General features: G+C 40.9%; 1 protein-coding gene and 2 non-coding genes across 3 annotated transcripts in view; 1 reads left to right on the top strand and 2 right to left on the bottom strand.

Annotated features, from left to right (window-relative positions):
* PRIM2 (DNA primase subunit 2) overlaps positions 1–17,799 on the top strand; it is a 333,897-nt gene that overhangs the window by 296,724 nt on the left and 19,374 nt on the right. The window contains exon 12 of the mRNA NM_001079594.2: positions 1,731–1,813. Within this exon, the coding sequence (NP_001073062.1) occupies positions 1,731–1,813 (83 nt within the window). The remainder of the gene's footprint in view (positions 1–1,730; positions 1,814–17,799) is intronic.
* On the bottom strand, positions 4,669–4,775 carry LOC112443931 (U6 spliceosomal RNA). The gene has a single exon (XR_003032332.1). It is a non-coding gene; the product is annotated as a U6 spliceosomal RNA (small nuclear RNA).
* On the bottom strand, positions 10,571–10,642 carry TRNAC-ACA (transfer RNA cysteine (anticodon ACA)). Its single transcript has one exon. It is a non-coding gene; the product is annotated as a tRNA-Cys (tRNA).

Here is a 17,799-nt window from a genome sequence, read left to right as displayed (position 1 = left end):
CACAGTCAGCTCCCGGTCTTGTTTTTCCTGACTGTATAGAGCTTCTCCATCTTTCGCTGCAAAGAATATAATCAATCTGATTTCAGTGTCGACCACATGGTGATGTCCATGTGTAGAGTCTTCTCATGTGTTGTTGGAAGAGGGTGTTTGCTATGACCAGTGCGTTGTCTTGGCAAAACTCTATTAGCCTTTGCCCTGCTTTATTGTGTACTCCAAGGCCAAATTTGCCTGTTACTCCAGGTGTTTCTTGACTTCCTACTTTTGCATTCCAGTCCCCTATAATGAAAAGGACATCTTTTTGGCATATTATTTCTAGAAGGTCTTGTAGGGCTTCATAGAACTGTTCAACTTCAGCTTCTTCAGTGCTACTGGTTAGGGCATAGACTTGGATTACCGTAATATTGACTGGTTTGCCTTGGAAACGAACAGAGATTGTTCTGTCGTTTTTGAGATTGCATCCAAGTACTGCATTTCGGACTCTTTTGTGACCATGATGGCTATTCCATTTCTTTTAAGGGATTCCTGCCCACAGTAGTAGATATAATGGTCATCTGAGTTAAATTCACCCGTTCCAGTCCATTTTAGTTCACTGATTCCTAGTATGTTGCCATTCACTCTTGCCATCTCCTGTTTGACTACTTCCAATTTGCCTTGATTCATGGACCTGACATTCGAGGTTCCTATGCAATATTGCTCTTTACAGCATTGGACCTTGCTTCTATCACCAGTCACACCCACACCCGTGTATTGTTTTTGCTTTGGCTCCATCCGTTCATTCTTTTGGAGTTATACCTCCACTGATCTCCAGTAGCATATCAGGTACCTACCGACCTGGGGAGTTCCTCTTTCAGTATCCTGTCATTTTGTGTTTTCATACTGTTCATGGGGTTCTCGAGGCAAGAATACTGAAGTGCTTTGCCATTCCCTTCTCCAGTGGACCACATTCTGTCAGACCTCTCCACCATGACCCTCCTGTCTGGGGTGGCCCCCTTGGCGTGGCCTAGTTTCATTGAGTTAGACAAACTGTGGTCCATGTGATCATATTGGCTTGTTGTCTGTGGTTGTGGTTTCTGTCTGTCCACCCTCTGGTGGCCTCTCTCAGTGCCTACCGTCTGACTTGGGTTTCTCTTACCTTTGGCATGGGGTGTCTCTTCACGGCTGCTCCAGCAATGCGCAGCCACTGCTCCTTACCTTGGATGTGGGGTAGCTCCTCTCGGCCGCTGGCCCTGACCTTAGATGTGGGGAAGTAGGCATAAAATTAACATCTGTAAATGATGTGAGATTTTTATATTTCCTAGAGTTTTCACATTTTTTCTTTTTGTTTATGCTGTCTATCTTCCTTTATGCTTTTATGTATTTTTGTAAACTAGAAAATAAAAGTGCGATTGAAAGATTGAATGAAATTTTTAGGTAAAATGCTTCATAGCTACTTGGTGATTATGTCAGGTTGTTAGCAAGTAGCATGATTAAAGCTGTTCCCCTTCCTCGTGAGTGGGCGGCCTCTCCTGAGAATGCTGAAAGCTTTGTGTCACTCTCAAGCCTGTAGTGCCCTGATAACGCACAGCTTAGCTGTCACTTAGATGAAGAGAGGAAAGCAGCTGCACCCATGGGCAGTTAACCCTTTTATTTATAGGCTGTTGGACAGTTGGGGGTGCTCAGGAGTCTCTCGAGCGTGGTGTTGTGTTGAGTCTGGGTGGATAACCTGCTGTTGTGCTGCTTGTCATTTCCAGGGTGCCCGTTCCGACACAGTGACCCCGAGCTGCTGAGGCAGAAACTGCAGGCCTACAAGATCCCTCCCGCAGGGATCAGCCAGGTAGGTCGGACCCTCCCCGCAGTCTCAACAACTAGACAGTGGACAGGCCCTGGGTTTCATGTCATATTCCAGCAGGGACGCTGTGTACTGCCTCCTTGGCTTCACATCGGACAGCCCCTCTTCTAAGTGAATGAAGCCAAAGCTTTGGCTTCTCTGGTTTAGACTCCTTGGACATTCTCGTTCTTTTTTCTGCTAGGCAACATTTTTGTGTAATAAAGCTGAAACCCCCCTTTTTTTCCCCTGTCTCTCTATTTGCTTTACTATCTCAATGGGGGGCATTTTAGAAAATAAGATTTTAGAGGAATGCATTGAAGCTTATTAATGAAGCTGAAAATGAATGACATTGTGTTGCGTTTTGGAGACTGTGCTGCTGGAGGTTGAAGCAGAATGTAGAGCAGTGTGTGCAGCCTGTGTGTTCTGATTTACTAATCATATCCACACTTAGGAGGATAGTTCATCAGGTCCAACGGTTCATCAGATGCTTTGTCTTGGAAACCACTTAGGTAAAAAAAGAAATGCTCGAAGGGAATCGCAAATGTTTAAGAGTGTGTCTTTTAATAAATAAGCTTTAAAAAAACCTGTGAGTTTGCAGACATGCGCTCTCTCTGTGAAGTTGGCTTGGGATTTTAAGGCATTTAAAAGGAGTTTCTGCTTTCTTAGCTTAAGAAGAACACTATTTTAGAGCCAGAACATCTAATTCATTATATATCAGTTTTTCTTGAAAAAAATAATTATTTTAGAAAATTTTGTTTCTACTGTGTCCAGAGTTTATATTGAGTTTAATGAATTGAATTCGTATCTTGGTTTTTCCATCCTCTGGAAAAGGCAGTGTCCAAGGTGCCCAGCTATTTGCAGATGCTAAGAAGAATTGGATAAATCCATGTTCCTATAAAACCTAAGTCTTAAGAGAGAGGCACACATAGAGTGTCTTGGTTCTTCTGCATACAGGAGTCGGTAATCAGATTGGGAGGCTGAGGATCACTTCTTGGAAGGGATGCTCTGTGAATTAGACCATGAGTGTATGGGAGGTGGCTAGGAAGAGAGAAAGTGTGAATAAAAGGCAATAAGTGTATAGGATTGCTAGCATTTCAAGCTTAAGGTATTGGTAGCACCAGTATATCAACATTAATGGGTCACTTGAAAGGAGTTTTTGTTGGTTTGAGAGATTAGGTTTGGAGCTGGGACAGTTAAATGACAGATTTGTAGTGTGTTAGAGAAGTGCCAGCTGGAAATCTGGTGTTCTTTTGGGTTAGAATTGTAGATCTAACAATCAATTTGATTGGAATGAACATTAGAGGGGAGTGCTTCTTTTGTGGAGTTGGGGCAGGGAGTGTAATATGGGCACATAGCTCCGGAGTCATTGGTACCAGAGATGGAAGCCAGGCCTCTGACTCCATGATGTTTTCTCAACCCCATTCTGCTTTAGAGCTGATTGTCATGAGTTTTCTCTGGGAGAGGGGAGCAGATAATGAGAGAGGGCGAGGGAGTCAAAGCCAGGACTCAGGATGCAATCTTGGCTCACACTTCCCTTTGTCAGATAGTGGAAGGAAGTAGAATCAGAGAGGACAGAGCAGAAATGGGGGAAAAGGGAAGAAATGCATTAGGAAGTGCTGGCTACAAAAGTCAGCAGAGAACTGTGAGAGGAGGGTATAGTCCTTCGTAGTGGAGAGACAGAGTCCTTTGTAGTGGAGAGACTGTCTGGGATTAGGCCTGAGGAGAGGCAGCTGGATTCGGTGAGAGGCGTCAACATTTCAGGGAAAGCAGAGCAAGACCACAGACACACTGAGGAGTGAGTGAGGCAGCGGCTTGGACTCGCAGGCAGCGAGCACACCTCACAGAAAGTGTTGGCTCTGTCAGCATGAGCCTCTTGGGTGGTTTGCCTGCATGTTTGGGGCTACTGGGGACCTGAGCCTGTTTGTAGGAAAAGAACCCGTCAGAGAGGCTGGGCTTGATAAAGACGGAAGCAAAGACAGCCCCTCTCTAACCAAGCAGTATTAGCTTTTCTCTGTTACATCGTGACCATGCTGTACATGCCTGTGGTCTTTTTTTCGTCCAGTGTTCTTGAGACAAGAGTGACATACAGCACTGTGTAAGGCGCAGCACAGTGCTGTGATGTATAGATGCTGTGAAGTGATGACCACCGTAAAATTAGCAAACGTATGTCATCATATACATACAAAGTAAAGAAATAGAAAAAAGTGTTGTTTCCTTGTTATGAAAACTCTTAGAGCTTACTCTCTTTACTTTCATATATAATGTATATTTATCATGTTGTACATTATATCCTTAGTAATTATTTTTCTTACAACTGGAAGTTCCTGCCTTTTGATTGCCTTCATCCAGTTCCCCTTCCCACAACCCCACCTCTGAAAATCACAAATCTGATCCTTTTTTCCATGGTTGGTTAGTTGGTTTTCAAAGTGACCTTCACACCATGTTAGTCCCTGGTATACAACATAGTGATTCGCTATTTCTGTTTCAATATTTCACCTCCTCCATTTTAGTAAACATCTGTTTTTCTTTGTATCTTTGACTCTGTTTATTTATATTGTTCGTTTTGTTTTTTAGATTCCAAATACAGGTGAAATCATACAGTATTTGTCTTTCTCTGTCTGATTTATTAGGTATGATAATCTCTAGGTCTATCCATATTAATGACAATATTTCATTCTTTTTATGGCTGCATAACGTTACATTGTATATATGTACCGCATCTTCATTATCCATTTGTCTGCTGATGGGTACTTCATGAACAATCACTTTTAAAAAAATATAGGCTATTAAGATGTTTATTGAAAAGAGTGATGCTTTTATTTAACAGGAATGACTATGTTTGTACATTCTCTTTTTTTGAAAAAGATACGTAGTGCTTCATGAATTTGTGTGTCGTTCTTATGCAGGGGCCATGCTAATATTCTCTGTATCGTTCCCATTTTAGTATATGTGCTGTCAAAGCGAGCACATGTTTGTACATTCTTAGCTCTGACTCCATTGCATTCCTCCATTTAGTTTGCAAGTAGATCCCTTAGTTAGTTGAAGCATGATCCTTTGGACCCGCTTTGTAACCTTTTTCAAGATGCACAGGGCATGTGGGCGGGCTGTAGATAATGTTGTACTCTTATATAATGGCTTTATTGAGTGGTTCTCAATAGAGTAAAGCAGCTTAGGGCTGTGTTCTAAAAGGAATAAAGTTGATGGATGAAAAATCACGTAAAACATTTGGATGGATACTTAGTTGCAGCTTGGCATAAGAGGAAATTAGATCTTAAAAACTCCAAGTATATGTTAAAATATTAAAAGAAAGTCAAGAAAAATATCATTTAAATGCATTTAAGGTAAAACTCAGAGCTATTTTTATTTCAAAGAATAACTATTTGAAAAAGATACCATCAACATTAAGAAGTACTTGTATCTTCTGCTAAGTTTTATAATATTATTATTAAAATAATCAGAATTTTTATTGGTCAGAGGAGAGATCATTGTGATTTAACTGGCATCACCTACTTGCATAAAAGCATATTTATAGGATCACATTTTATCATCCTTTTTGAATGATCTTGGTATCCAGCTTAGGAAGACCAGAATTGAACAACACAATAAAGCCAAAGATGATAGGTAGTCCTGCATTTGTTCCTCAGCCCTCCCCCAGAAGAGAAAAGCATGGAAGTCAGGTCACCAACAAGACACCAGAATCCTAAGTGTTCATACCACAACGGCATAGCTTAAAAACACACGAAGTAAGAAGAGAGAGACCTGAGTAGAGAACTGGACAGATGCACAAGTGGCATCTGGAGACTTGAGCGCTGCTCTTTCAGGAATGACTGACGTGGGCAGACAGAGAATGAGTAGGGGTGTAGATGCCTTGAGCCACACTGACATCTGTAGACATGCCATCCCACAGCAGGTGAGGAGACTCACCCAGTTAGGTCACATTCTGGGTCTTAAAAAGCTCATTACAAATTTAAATGAATTGAAATCAGACAGTGTTCTCTGACTGTAACCATTATAAGAAGACAAGAAAAAGAAATCAAAGGCAGATTAGAAGGGGAGAAAGAAAACCTTCCTCTATTCTGAATGTGATTATCTATGAAAAAAAATCTCAAAGAACCCACCAGAATGTAAAAAGTTTTATCATATGCAGTCATATCAAAAAGACATAAATGTTTTTAAATGAATTTATTTATAAAATATGTGCAAGATCTTTATGCTGAGACACTGATGAAAGCAGTCAAAGAACAGAGTTGGAGGCACACACTGCCTGGTTTCAGGGCTTAATGTTGAGCTGCTGTAGCTCTAACCACACCAAAACAGTGTGGTTCTAGGGAGATGACAACAGGAAAAGGTAATTTTTTCAACAGGTAGTTCTAGAACAACTGTACTAGCTCTAGTCCCTATCCCCCACCACCTCTGCTGTTGCCCCAAAAGAACCCAGATACCTACCCCACACTTTTGAAAAACTTAATTAAAAGTGGATCAGAGATCTAAATGTCAACTTTCCAGGAGAAAACAAGAAAATCTGAGTAACCTTGCACTTGATATGTTCAATGAAAGAAAATGTTGGTAAATTAGACTTTATGAAAATTAAAACTTTTGTCCTGCACAAATATTGTTAAGAGAATGATAAAATAGCCAAGACTGGAAGAAAAATATTTGCAAATCACATCTGTCATAAAGTCCTTGTCTTCAGAATTAAAAGATATAAAGACCTCTCAAAGCTCAATAATAGGAAAATAGTTTTTTAAGTAAGTAAAACGTTTGAGCAGACATTTCACCAAATATTTGAATAATAAGTAAATGCTTGAAAAAAGTGTTTATCATTTGATATTAGGGAAATGTGATTTTAAAACTATATGTCAATTTGAATTGGTCTAATTATTAAAAAAAAAAAACAAAACCCTGACAGTACCAAGTGTTGGTCAGAATGCAGAATGACTGGAAGTCTGATACCTGTAGACTGGGGTTCTGCATGGTAAAGCCATTGTGAAGGCAGCTGGCAGTTTATTATAAAGTTAAGTTTGTGCATACTGTTTGACTTAGTCATAGCACTTCTAGATAATTATACCATTGAAATAGAAGCCTAAGTCCACCCAGAAAGCTGTGCGTAAGTGTTTAGAGAGGTTTATTCTAATTCCCCAAAACTAGAAACAGCCCAGTGTTCTTCATATGTGATTGAATAAACAAATATGTTATACCTCATTTTATTGTGCTTTACTTTTTTGTGCTTCACAGATAGTGTGTTTTCTTTCAAAATGAAGGTTTGTGGCAAGCAAGTCTGTCAGCACTATTTTTCCAATAGCATTTGCTCAGTTCATATCTCTGTGTCAGCTTTTGGTAGTTCTTGCAATATTTCAAACGTTTTCATTATTTGTTCTGGCGACCTATGAGCTCTGACCTATGTTACTGTTGTAATGTTGAGGGCAGCACTGTAGACTGCACCCGTATAAGGTGACAGTCAGTGGATGCTGGGTGTGTTCTGACTGCGCCACTAACACGCCAGTCCCTCATCTTTCTCCCTTTCCTTGGGCCTCCCTTCTCTCTGAAACACAATAATATTGCAGTTGGGCCAATTAATAACTCTACAGTGGCCTCCAAGTGTTCAAGTAAAAGGAAGAGTTATATATCTCTCACTTAAAATCAAAAGATCAAGCTCAGTGAGGAAACCATGTCAAAAACCAAGACAGGCTGAAAGCTAGGCCTCTTGTACCAAACAGTTAGCCAGGCTATGAAAGCAAAGGAAAAGTTCTTAAAGGAAATTGAAGTGCTCCTCCAATGAACACCTGAATAATAAGAAAGACCTTATTGCTGGTATGGTGAGACTTTCAGTCTCTGGATAGAAGATCAAACCAACCATAGCATTCCCTTAGTGAAGTGAAAGTGAAAGTTGTTCAGTTGTGTCCGACTCTTTGTGACCCCATGGACTATATAGTGCCTGGGATTCTCTAGGCCGGAATACTGGAGTGAGTAGCCTTTCCCTTCTCCAGGGGATTTTCCCAACCCAGGGATTGAACCCAGCTGTCCTGCATTGCAGGCAGATTATTTACCAGCTGAGCCACAAGGGAAACATTCCCTTAAGCCAAAGCTTAATATAGAGCAAGGACCTAACTCCCTTCAATTCTGTGAAGGCTGAGAGAGGTAAGGAAGCTGCAGAAGAAAAGTCTGAAGCCAGCAGAGGTTCGTTCATACGGTTTAAGGAAAGAAGCCGTCTCCATAACTTAAAAATGTGAGGTAAGCAGCAAATGCTGATGTAGGAGCTGCAGCAAGTTCTCCAGAAGATCTAGCTAAAATAATTCATGAAGGTGGCTTTACTAGACCACAGTGTAGCCACCAAGCAGAAGATGCCATCTAGGATTTTCATAGCTGGGATGGAGAAGTCTGACATGCCTGGCTTCCAAGCTTCAAAGGACAGGCTGACTCTCAGCGGCTGACGCAGCCGGTCTTTAAGTTGGAGCTTGTGCGTGCATGCATGCGTGCTCAGTCGTGTTCGACTCTTTGCAACCCCATGGACTATACCCCACCCGGCTCCTTTGTCCATGGGATTTTCCTGGCAAGAATACTGGAATGGTTACCATTTCTTCCTCTAGGGTATCTTTCTGACCAAGAGACTGAACCCGAGTCTCCTGTGTCTCCTGCATTGACAGGCAGATTCTTTACCACCAAGGGCTTCCCAGGTGGCTCAGTAGTAAAGAATTCACTTGCCAAGGAGGAGATGCAAGTTTGATCACTGGGTTGGGAAGATCCCCTGGAGAAGGAAATGGCAACCCACTCCTATATTCTTGCCTGGGAGATCCCATGGATGGGAGCCTGGTGGGTTACAATCTGTGGGGTTGCAAAGAGTTGGACACGACTTAGTGACTGGACAGCAACAACTCTGCCTGTGCTCTGTAAATGGAACAGAACAGTCTAGATGACAGAACATCTGTTTACAGCATGGTTTACTGAATATTTTAAGCCCACTGTTGAGACCTACTGCTCAGGAAAAAAGATAACCTTTCAAATTATTACTGCTCATTGAACATCCACTTGGACACTCAAGAATTCCGATGGAGACGTACAACATTTATGTTGTTTTCCTGCCTGCTAACACAGTGCCCACTCTGCAACCCATTGGTCAAGGAGTAATTTCAACTTCCAAGTCTTATTATTTAAGAAATGTTTTGTAAGGTTATAACTGTATAGGATCTGGGCAAAGTCAATTGAAAACCTTCTGGAAAGGATTCGCCATCTTAGATACCATTAAGAATGTTTATGATTCATGGGAAGAGGTCAAAATATTAACATTAACAGGAGTTTGGAAGATGTTGATTGCAACTTTCGTGGATGACTGAGGGGTTCAAGACATCACTGGAGGAAGTAATTGCAGATGCGGTGAATGTAGCAAGAACTGGAATTAGAAGTAGAGCTCAGAGGTGTGACTGAATTGCTATAATCTTAGTGTAAATCTTGAATGAAGGAGTTGTTTCTTATGAATCAACAAAGTGTTTTTTTGAGATTAAATGTAATCCTGGTAAAGATTCTATGAAGACTACTGAAATGACAACAAAGGATTTAGAATATTCTGTAATCTTATTTTATAAAGCAGCAGCAGGATTGGAGGAGACTGACTCCAATTTTGAAAGAAGCTCTCCTGTGGGTACAGTACCATCATACAGCGTTGTGTCCTGCAGAGAAATCATTTGCAAAAGGAAGAATTAGTTAACATTGCAAGTTTCATTGTCTTATTTTTAGAAATTGCCCCCAGCTTTCAGCAACCACCACCTTGATCAGTCATCAGCCATTAACACTGAGGCAAGACCCTCCTGCAGCAAAAAGATTATGACAGGCTGAAAGCTCAGATGATGGTTAGTGTTATTTTGTAGTAAAGGATTTTTAAATTGAGATATGAACATTGGGAGGTCCCTGGTGGTTCAGTGGTTAGGAGTCTACCTGCCCATGAGGGGACAGGTTTGATCCATGGTCCTAGAAGATTCCACATACCATGGGGTGACTGAGCCCATGCACAACCACTAATCCCATGCTACAGAGCTCATGCTCTGCAACAAGAAGAAGCCAGTGCAGTGAGAAGCCTTCATGCCACAACTTCAGAAAGCCCAGGTACTGCAAGGAAAACCCAGCACAGCCAAAAAAAAAAGAAACAATTAAAATATTTTTTAAAATATACATAACGTTTCCTTAAGACATATTGCTGTTACACACTAGGAAACCAAAAAATTTGTGGCTCACTCTGTTTCAGTACTCGCTTTAATGTAGTGGTCTGGAACCGAACCCACAATGTCTCTAATATTGCATTGCCTGTAGTCATGCAATGGAATATTACTCAGCAATAAAAAAGTGACAAACTTCTGGTATGTCCAGCAGGCAGCACCATGCTAGTTGAGACATCAGATATGATTCCTTCTATGTACAGAAAGCAGAGTGATTGTTGGGAATGGAGGAGGTATTGGTTACAAAGGGTTGGGGGTTGACTGAATGATGGAGATGTTTTGTCTGACTGTGGACGTGATGTCATGACTGAGTTTGTCCAAATTAAACTATACACTAAAGGGGGGTATATTTTACTGCATGAAAATGTATACCTTAATTTTTTTAATGGAAAGAAAGAGAGAATGGGTAGATAGTAGCATGAAAGAAAAGTGAAGTCGCTCAGTTGGGTCCAACTCTTTGCAACCCCATGGACTGTAGCCCGCCAGGTTCCTCCGTCTATGGGAATTTCCAGGCAAGAATACTGGAGTGGGTTGCCATTACCTTCTCCAGGAGATCTTCCCGACCCAGGGATTGAACCTGGGTCTTCTGCATTGTAGGCAGACACTTTACCATCTGAGCCACCAGGGAAGTCCAAGTAACATAAAGAGCCAAATAACCATCTTTCATGGCAGGATTTCTATAGATTAAGTTAATAAATAAAGAACCCAAAGTATCAGCATGTAACTTAGAATTATATAGGCAACAATCTGTATGGCCCCAAAGTGGAAATGGTTAAAGGAACTGCATCTTGAGAATAGACCAGTCAGGGAAGAAGCTTGTGGTGGGAGCTTTTGATATTAATAATTAGCCACACTGTATACTTAAAACATTTATTTTCACTCTCATAAGCAGTCGCTTATGGTTAAACAGAACAGTCTAGTGTTATTTATGAAGTTTAAATTAAGTGGTCGTGTGCCTGACGGGAAGGTGCTAATAGCAGTAGTGAGAGCTGACCTGTTGTCTTTGGCTGTGAGGGTTTCAGCCTCTACCCCCTATCCTCCCAGCACTGTAGTGTCTGGCCCCTGTTAAAAGCGGTGAATGGTCTGAAGTTTTGTTCTCTTTGCTAATGAAGAAACTAGCTGCTGCAGTTTCGTAGATGATGGGAGAAAGGTGACAGCAGCATTTGCAGTTCATTGCCCTTCTCTTGTGTCCGCCCACTGAGCCCCAGTTCCCACGGAGCGGGCTGAGAAAGGCAGGCACTGCTGCCTGTGCGGGGTTCTGTCAGAGTGGGGCTCTGGGGCCTCCCCCCAGGCAGTGAGCATGGCTCCAGGAACGTTCTGTGTCTTCTAAGCTGTCGGTTACAGGAACACCCTTGAAACACCTGAGGCAAAGGCCATTGTTTTCTCTGCTTGTAAAACGTTCAGGGGTTTGGAACCCTGGAAAATTCTCTCTGAGCTGTCCACGCTGGTGACCAAATGAATACGTATGTTTATAAGCTATATTGGCCAATTTTTTGCCCACACCGTCCATTCTTCTCCTTGAAATACTGGTATGCATTTTAAGCTCAGTTTCTTTTAAGAATTTCCAGTGAGGTAATAATCCTGCCAGTGCTTTGCTGGTTTGTTCAGTTAACCATCCCTATCAGTAGTTCCTGCCAAATTTCGATGTCTTGAGTTTTGGTTTTTAGTTTTCATTTTGCCTTCACCTCTTGTATAAAAAATTGTAGTTTTATAATGAAATGGTAATATTTTATAGTATGATACAGAAATTTAAGAAGAATCTGCATTCAAAATATTGAGAATAAAATCTTTAATTGATCTTAAATAGTTTCATTTCTCTGAAGAGTTTTTTTTCTATTGTGAAAAGATACACATGAAATTTTCACATTGTAGTTTTTTCACAGGCACTTGGAACAGTGTGCTGTATCCTTTTCAAGTTGTAAAGTTTTCTTTTTACTATGCTGAGTCATGCATGCATATCATTAATTCTCATAGAATTTAATAAAGAACAGTAATTGCTGCATACACGATAACTTAAAGGTGGTAGTTCTTTGTAATATATGTCAAGGTAGAGTTAATACCTTTTATTGCAGTCTGTGAATGCTTGTACCCTTTAGTGTTTTTTCTCTCTTATTATGCAGAAACAAGTGATGTGCTTGTTCTGTCGCTGGACACAGGACCTCTTCTCTGGTTTTATATTTTGGCCTGCTCTGCACGACTTGCTTGTTTTTCTTTTTACTTTAAATTCAGTTGAAATTCTTTTTGGTTTCTTTCAGGGAAAGCCTTTATTGTGAGGTGAATAATGATTTTTATGTACCTAAATTTAGGAATGTGTTTAATAAACTATTTAAACCCTGGCAAATAATATGAAATAAAGATGAGAATAATTCCACTTACAGGTGGAAACAGGGTTTCAAAAGTCCTAGTTACTTTTCTTCTTATTGAGATAAAATTCACATGATATGAAATAAACCATTTAAAGGCGTACGATTCAGTAGGTTTTGCACATCCGTAGTGTTGTGCAGCTAGCACCAGCCAGCTTGTCACCCGGTGAAGCCCGGTCCCTGGGGGCAGCCCTCCCCGCCTGGCAGCCAGCCAGCTCCACGGGTGTGTCCGTGCCAGGGCCGCCTGTGAATGGAGTCACACAACAGGGGCCTTCTGTGTTTGCCTTCTTTCGCTGAGCATGTTTTCAAAGTTCCTCCTTGTAGCGTCTGCCAGTACCTCATCCCTCTTTGTGGCAGAATAATATTCCAGTGTGTGTGTATCCGTTCACCCCTCAATGGACAGTAAGTTGTTTCCCCTTTTGGCTGTATAGTCTGATAGCATCGCTGTGGGCGTTCACATACAACTATTTGTCTGAGTGCCTGCTTTCAGTTCTTCCGGGTGTACACCTAAAAGTGGCATTGCTGGGTTATAGGATAACTCTGTGTTTAACCTCTTGAGGAGCTACCAGGCCGTTTTCCACTGCAGCAATACAGTTTCATATCCCACCAGCTGTGCTGTGCGGGGTTCTGAGTTCTCCACTTCCTTGCCAAAACCTGTCACCCTGCCCCCTTTTGTCAGTTATAACCATCTGAGCCTGACATCTCTGGCTCTGTAGATGCATCACCCTAGTCTCTTCCTTTTCATGGGACATTTTCCCTGTGTGTCTTCACATCACATCTTCCCTCTGTGTATTCTTTATTTCCTTTTTTTATAAGGACACCAATTGGGTTGGATTCAGACTGACCCTGATGACCTATTTTAGTTTCATTTCCTCTGTAAAGACCTTTTCTTCAAATAGGGTCCTGTTCTGAGGCAGGAGGGATTAGCTTTTTGAAGGAAGACAGTTCAGCCCCTAACACCTTGTGAAGTGGTACCTTGTCGGGGATTTGACCTACATTTACTCTGATGACTAGTGATGCTGAGCATCTCTTGTGCTTGATGGCTTCTCTGTCTTCTTTGGAGAAATGTCTGTACAAATCTTTTGCCCATTTTGAATTGGGATGTCTTTTTATTATTGAGTTTAAGTGTTCTTTATATATTTTGGATACTAGGCTCTTATCAGATAATATTTGATTTTTTAGGTCTGTGTGAGCTGCTATAACAAGTTATTGTAGGGTGGATGACTTCTACCCTCATGGTTCTGGAGGCTGAGAAGTCCAAGGTCAAGGCCCTGGTAGATTCAGTGCCTGGAGAGGCCCCGCCTCCTGACTCATGGATGGCTCTCTTCGTCTTCTCGCTGTGTTCTCACGAGGCAGAAGGTGGCAAGAGCTCTCTGGGGTCTCTCTTACAAAGCACTGAGCACCTCCCAAAGGCCCTACCTCCTCATTCCATTGCACTGGGGCTTAGGATTTCAGCATACAAACTTTGGTGAGAGGTGAGGGGCACAAACATTGAGTCTATAACAGCAATTTTTTCCTCCCATTCTGAGGTTGTCTTATCAGTACTTTTTTGATAGTGTCCTTTGGGCTTCCCTTGTGGCCCACCTGGTAAGGAATCCGCCTGCAATGCAAATTCAGTCCCTGGGTTGGGAAGATCCCCTGGAGAAGAGAAAGGCTACCCACTCCAGTATTCTGGCCTGGAGAATTCCATAGACTATATAGTCCATGGGTTTGCAAAGAGTCGGACACAACTGAGTGACTATCACTTCACTTGAGGGACAAAAGTTTTTAATTTTGATGAAATCCAGTATGTTTTTGTTGTTGTTGTTATTTATAGTTTACTGTCATATTTGAAAGTCCATTGCCAAATTCAAAGTTATTGAAAATGGACACATGTATTGTAGGAGTCTTAAAGTTTTAACTCATATTTAAGTCATCAGTCCACTTTGAGTTAATTTTTGTATATGATGTGATATACAGAAGTCCATCTTCATTCTTTTCCATGTAGATGGCCATCTGTCCCAGCATAATTTACTGAAAAGATCATTTTTCCCATCGTAATCATCTTAAGACCCTTGTTAAAATTTCATGGGATGTAATTATATGGCTTTATTTCAATACTCTGTACAATCAAGGTTCCCAAAGATTCTATAGTGTTGGTCAGTATGTTTGTCTTTTTGCCATATAACACTTTTTTTGATTACTAAAATTGTAGTAGATTTTGAATCAGGAGGTTTGAATTTTCCAACTTCATCTTTTTCAGTATTGTTTTGACTGTTTGGAGTCCATTGCAATTCCATGTGAATTTAAGGACTGGCTTTTTCATTTCTGCAGAAAAGGCCATTAGAACTTTCATAGGGATTCCACTGAATCTGTAGTTTGCTTTGGGTAGTATCGATATCCTCTCAATATTATGTTTTTATCTGTGGACAAGGGATTTTTTTTTCTTTTTCTGTTTGTTTAGGTCTTTAATTTCTTTCAGCAGTGTTTTGCAGTTTTCAGCATACCTGTCTTTCGTCTCCTGGTCTTAGTCATTTTATTCTTTTGCATGCTGTTGTAAATGGAACTTTTACTTTGTGTCCTTTTTTGATAGTTGATTGCTAGTGTTAGAACTACAAGTGGTTTCTACAAAGAAATGTTCTTGTATCCAGCAATTTTGCGTAGTTTATTGCTCTAATAGTTTTTTTAACGGATTTTTTAGGATTTTTCTGTATATGAGATCATGTCATCTGTGGATATATATTATAGTTTTGCCTTTTTCATCTGCATTTGAATGCCTTTTATTTCTTGCCTATTTGCTCTGACTCGGACTTCAGTGTGTTTTTGAATAGCAGCAGTGAAAGCAGGCAGCCTTGTCTTGCTTATTCTTGATCTCAGGGCTAAGACTTCGTCTTTCACCGTGAATATGATACTAGCCATAGGTTTTCCATAGATGCCGTTCATTATGTTAAGGAAGTTCCTTTCTATTCTGTGTGTGTGTTTAAACATGAAAGTGTGTTGGATATTTTCAGAAGCCTTTTCAGCATCTGAAGTGACGGTGTGGTTTTTGTCTGTGGTTTACACATTGATCAGTTTTCATCTGTGAGCCACCCTGGCATCAGGGGGATAAATCCTGCTTGGACATGGTTTATAATACTTTTAATGTGCTGCTAGATTTGGTTTGCTAGATATTTTGTATCTTGGATTCATAAGGTTTATTGGTCTGTAATTTTCTTAATGATATCTTTCTTTGGCTTTGCTGTCAGGGTAATAGCTGGCCTCTTGAGTTGAGTTAGAAAGTGTTGACTCCTTTTTGGAGAAGGACTTGAGACAATTGGGCTTTCCTGGTGGCTCAGACAGTAAAGAATTTACTTGAGGTACGCAAGACCTGGATTCAGTCCCTGGGTTGGGAAGATCCCTGGAGAAGGAAATGGCAACCCACTCTAGTATCCTTGCCTGGAGAATCCCATGGGCAGAGGAGCCTGGTGGGCTACAGTCCATGGGATCGCAGAGAGTCGGACATGACTGAGCAGCTTTCATTCACTCACTTGCGAAGCATTCAGTTCAGTTAAGTCCCTCAGTCATGTCCGATTCTTTGCGACCCCATGAATTGCAGCACGCCAGGCCTCCCTGTCCATCACCAACTCCTGGAGTTCACTCAAACTCACGTCCATCGAGTTGGTGATGCCATCCATTCGTACTCTTTAAATGTTTGATAGCCATCTGCTGCTGCTGCTAAGTCACTTCAATCGTGTCCTACTCTGTGCAACCCCATAGACGGCAGCCCACCAGGCTCCCCCATCCCTGGGATTCTCCAGGCAAGAACACTGGAGTGAGTTGCCATTTCCTTCTACAATGCATGAAAGTGAAAAATGAAAGTGAAGTCGCTAGTCTTGGGCTCTCTTTGTTGGGAACTTTTTAAACACTCTATCTCTTTGACTATTATAGGTTTGTTCAGATTTTCTGTCTTCTTAGGTCAGGTTTGGTAATTTGTGTGTTTCTAGCAATTTGTCCATTTTATCGAGGCTACCTAATTTATTGGTATGAAGTTGTTTGTAGTATTCCCTTATGATCTCTTTCAGTGAGGTCATTAGTAATGTCCCCTCTTTCATTGCTGATTTTAGTCTTGGTGTCTTGTCTCATTTTTTTTTTTTTCCTTATTCAGTCTTTGTCAAATTTTGTTGATCCTTTCAAAGTAACAAGTTGTTTTTTAATTTTCTCTATTGTATTTCTCTTCTCTATTTTGTTTAATTCTAATTTTTATTTCCTTTTTGTTGGTTTTGGGTTTAGTTTGCTCTTTTTCTGGTATTAAAGTTAGGTTATTGATTTGAGCTTTTTCTTCTTTTTTATTGTAGTGTGTACAGATGGAGATTTCCCCATGAGCATTGCTTTCTCTACATTCTGTATAAGGCTTGGATGTTGTATTTTTGTTTTCATGTGTTTCAAAGTATTTTCCAATTACCCTTATGATTTTCTTCATTCCTTGACCCATTGGTTATGAATGTGTTTAATTTTTACATATTTTTAATTTTCCAGTTTTCTTTGTGTAATTAATTTCACCCCACTTTGATCACAGAAGACGTTTTCTATAATTTCAGTATTTTTAAAACTATTAAGTCTTGTTTGGCCACCTAACAGATGGTCTATCCTGGAGAATGGTCCCTGTGCACTTGAGAAGAATGTGTATTTTTTTTTTGGTGGTTGACCAAAAGAAGGAAATGGCAACCCACTCCAGTACTCTTGCCTAGAAAACTCCATGGATGGAGGAGCCTGGTGGGCTATAGTCCACGGGGTCGCAAAGAGTCGGACACGACTGAGCGACTTCACCCCCAAGACAGCTGATGTCAAGTCTTTGTCAGATGAATCCAATGCCTGTGCTTCCAGGGGGACAGTTTGTATTCATTTCTCCTGTGAATGGACCCTGCCTACTTGTTTCTTTCCAAACTTTATAATAATTTCTAGAAAACTGGACATTTGAAATATTCCAGGTTGCTAACTCGGAAAGCCTGACTGTCTGTGCATGCTTGATCTGGGCTCTCCAGTTGCAGGCACAGCTGCATGCAGTGACGGTTCAGCGCTTGACGTGTGGATGATCCACAATGAGAGGTGCTGAGGGCAGTGGTGAGTTCAGGGACCAGCTCTCCTGGGAAAAGAAAAAGACCTTGACTTGTGTCACTTGCTGATTTTTGTTGTGTGAATACTCCTACTGGACACATTATCAACGTGATGTTCAAACCCTTACTTGGGAAGAGATGTGCACAGCTCCCACACACAAGCCAGTGTTGTCCACTCCAGCACACTGCCTGCCATAAGGGGAGAATGCATGCCAGGTTGCAAAGAATTAATATGAAAAGCAAGTGTAAAATATCTTAGTAATTATATTTTTATATTGATTACATATTGAAATGATCATAAACAATACTTATTTAAATAAGATGTATTATTTAAATTGATTTCACATTTC

Source organism: Bos taurus, chromosome 23 (genome assembly GCF_002263795.3).
Source record: "Bos taurus isolate L1 Dominette 01449 registration number 42190680 breed Hereford chromosome 23, ARS-UCD2.0, whole genome shotgun sequence".
Lineage (NCBI taxonomy): Eukaryota > Metazoa > Chordata > Mammalia > Artiodactyla > Bovidae > Bos > Bos taurus.
This window is presented reverse-complemented; position numbering and strand designations above follow the sequence as displayed.